Source organism: Cyprinodon variegatus, unplaced genomic scaffold, assembly GCF_000732505.1.
Source record: "Cyprinodon variegatus isolate N-32 unplaced genomic scaffold, C_variegatus-1.0 Scaffold479, whole genome shotgun sequence".
In the NCBI taxonomy this organism is placed as follows: Eukaryota; Metazoa; Chordata; class Actinopteri; order Cyprinodontiformes; family Cyprinodontidae; genus Cyprinodon; species Cyprinodon variegatus.
Genome location: NW_015150932.1, coordinates 488,909 through 490,272, shown reverse-complemented (window position 1 = coordinate 490,272; position 1,364 = coordinate 488,909). Strand labels below are relative to the sequence as shown.

At 49.4% G+C, this 1,364-nt stretch overlaps 1 protein-coding gene across 1 annotated transcript in view; it reads left to right on the top strand.

Moving 5' to 3' along the window:
- Positions 1-1,364, top strand: part of LOC107094336 (smoothelin-like protein 2) — a 28,710-nt gene that overhangs the window by 18,241 nt on the left and 9,105 nt on the right. Inside the window, exons 3-4 of the mRNA XM_015389890.1 lie at positions 783-864; positions 942-1,252. Coding sequence (XP_015245376.1) covers positions 783-864; positions 942-1,252 — 393 coding nt within the window. The remainder of the gene's footprint in view (positions 1-782; positions 865-941; positions 1,253-1,364) is intronic.

The following is a 1,364-nucleotide window of genomic DNA, read 5'->3' as shown; positions in this document are numbered from 1 at the left end:
CCAATGGAATTTCCCATTGGGAACCTGCTAGCACTAAGATGCTAACTGGTTAGCAAGATGCTTCCGACAAACTGGCAACAACCAAACTTGTTGCAAACCTTCCGCCACCTTGATAATCGACCAATCGCATTCACTTTGTTCCCTCATGTAAAGTCGAGCACCACTCGGGAGAATCAGGAAATGCATATGTTGAACAACTTTAATGCAATGAACAGCTGCTTAAAGCCCCATTTCCACTACCCTTTTGAAATCGTGCCAAGATCGGTCTGATCACGGTAACCAAGATAACTGTTGAGTGTAAATGGCATGCAGAACTGTACCGGACTGTGCCAGACACAACCGAACTGCGCTGAACTGGTACTAGTTCATCAGTAGGGCTCGACACGGTTCAGTTCTCGCTCGATTCTCAGATAACAAAGAGCACATGAGCAGACCGTGTCATCCCTTACAATCAGCCTCCGTAATCACATAATTTCCGACATTCATAAAAATCCTAGCTTCCCTACTGTGTGACACGATTTCCAGTGATGATTCTGCTTAGCAGTGTGATGATCCTCAATGTCTGTTGTTGTTTCCTGCGTCTGGAAGCCCTGATCAGACTATCGTTTGTCGTATCCACTTCCCAAAAGCCGACTCTGTTGAGTAAATTCACCAAAGGCTGCCTTCTTCACCTGACTCTCGCAAACTTCCTGAATGCTAGGGGCGCCGCCATGTTGGATTGCTTGTTTCCCTCTAGAGGGCAGTAGTACCGGAGATCGCCACTAACCTAGCCTTTGTTCCAGAGCATCGAGCGGGAGGAGCCGATAGAAGTGGACCCGGCCCCGATGCACCCTGGACTGGAGCCTGGGCCTGCTGCTGCTACAGGTACCTAAATCTCCCATTTGATCTTAGATTCAACTTGCTCAGAGTCTGATCTAAACCTAGAATGATTATTCTTGCAGAGGAACGTTCCGTATCTCTGCATGGAAAGATCCTCCCCCCCACAGACGGCCTTGTTGAACATGCAGCTCCTGTCACGTTGCGGATGCCCCATCTCCCCATCACAGCTACAACCAAGACGGCTGAAATCAGGCCTTCTCCCGGCAGCCCCGTTGGCTCCCTGTCCTCCCCGCTCTCTGAGGAGTCTCCCAGCAATAACTCCGTTCCCACTTCCTCTCAGCCAGCAGACGACTCTGGCCTTCAGCAAGGTGTGTTAAGCTTCATCAAATTTGTTTTCACAACACATGTCATCTCAAACCAGCTGATTGCATCGACTCATTGACTCTTCAGCAATCCCTCACACTAAGCATGCTTGTAGCGACAGTGGAGAGGAAAAACTCGCTTTGAACTGTTAGAAACCTCCACCAGAACCAGGCCCAGTGTGA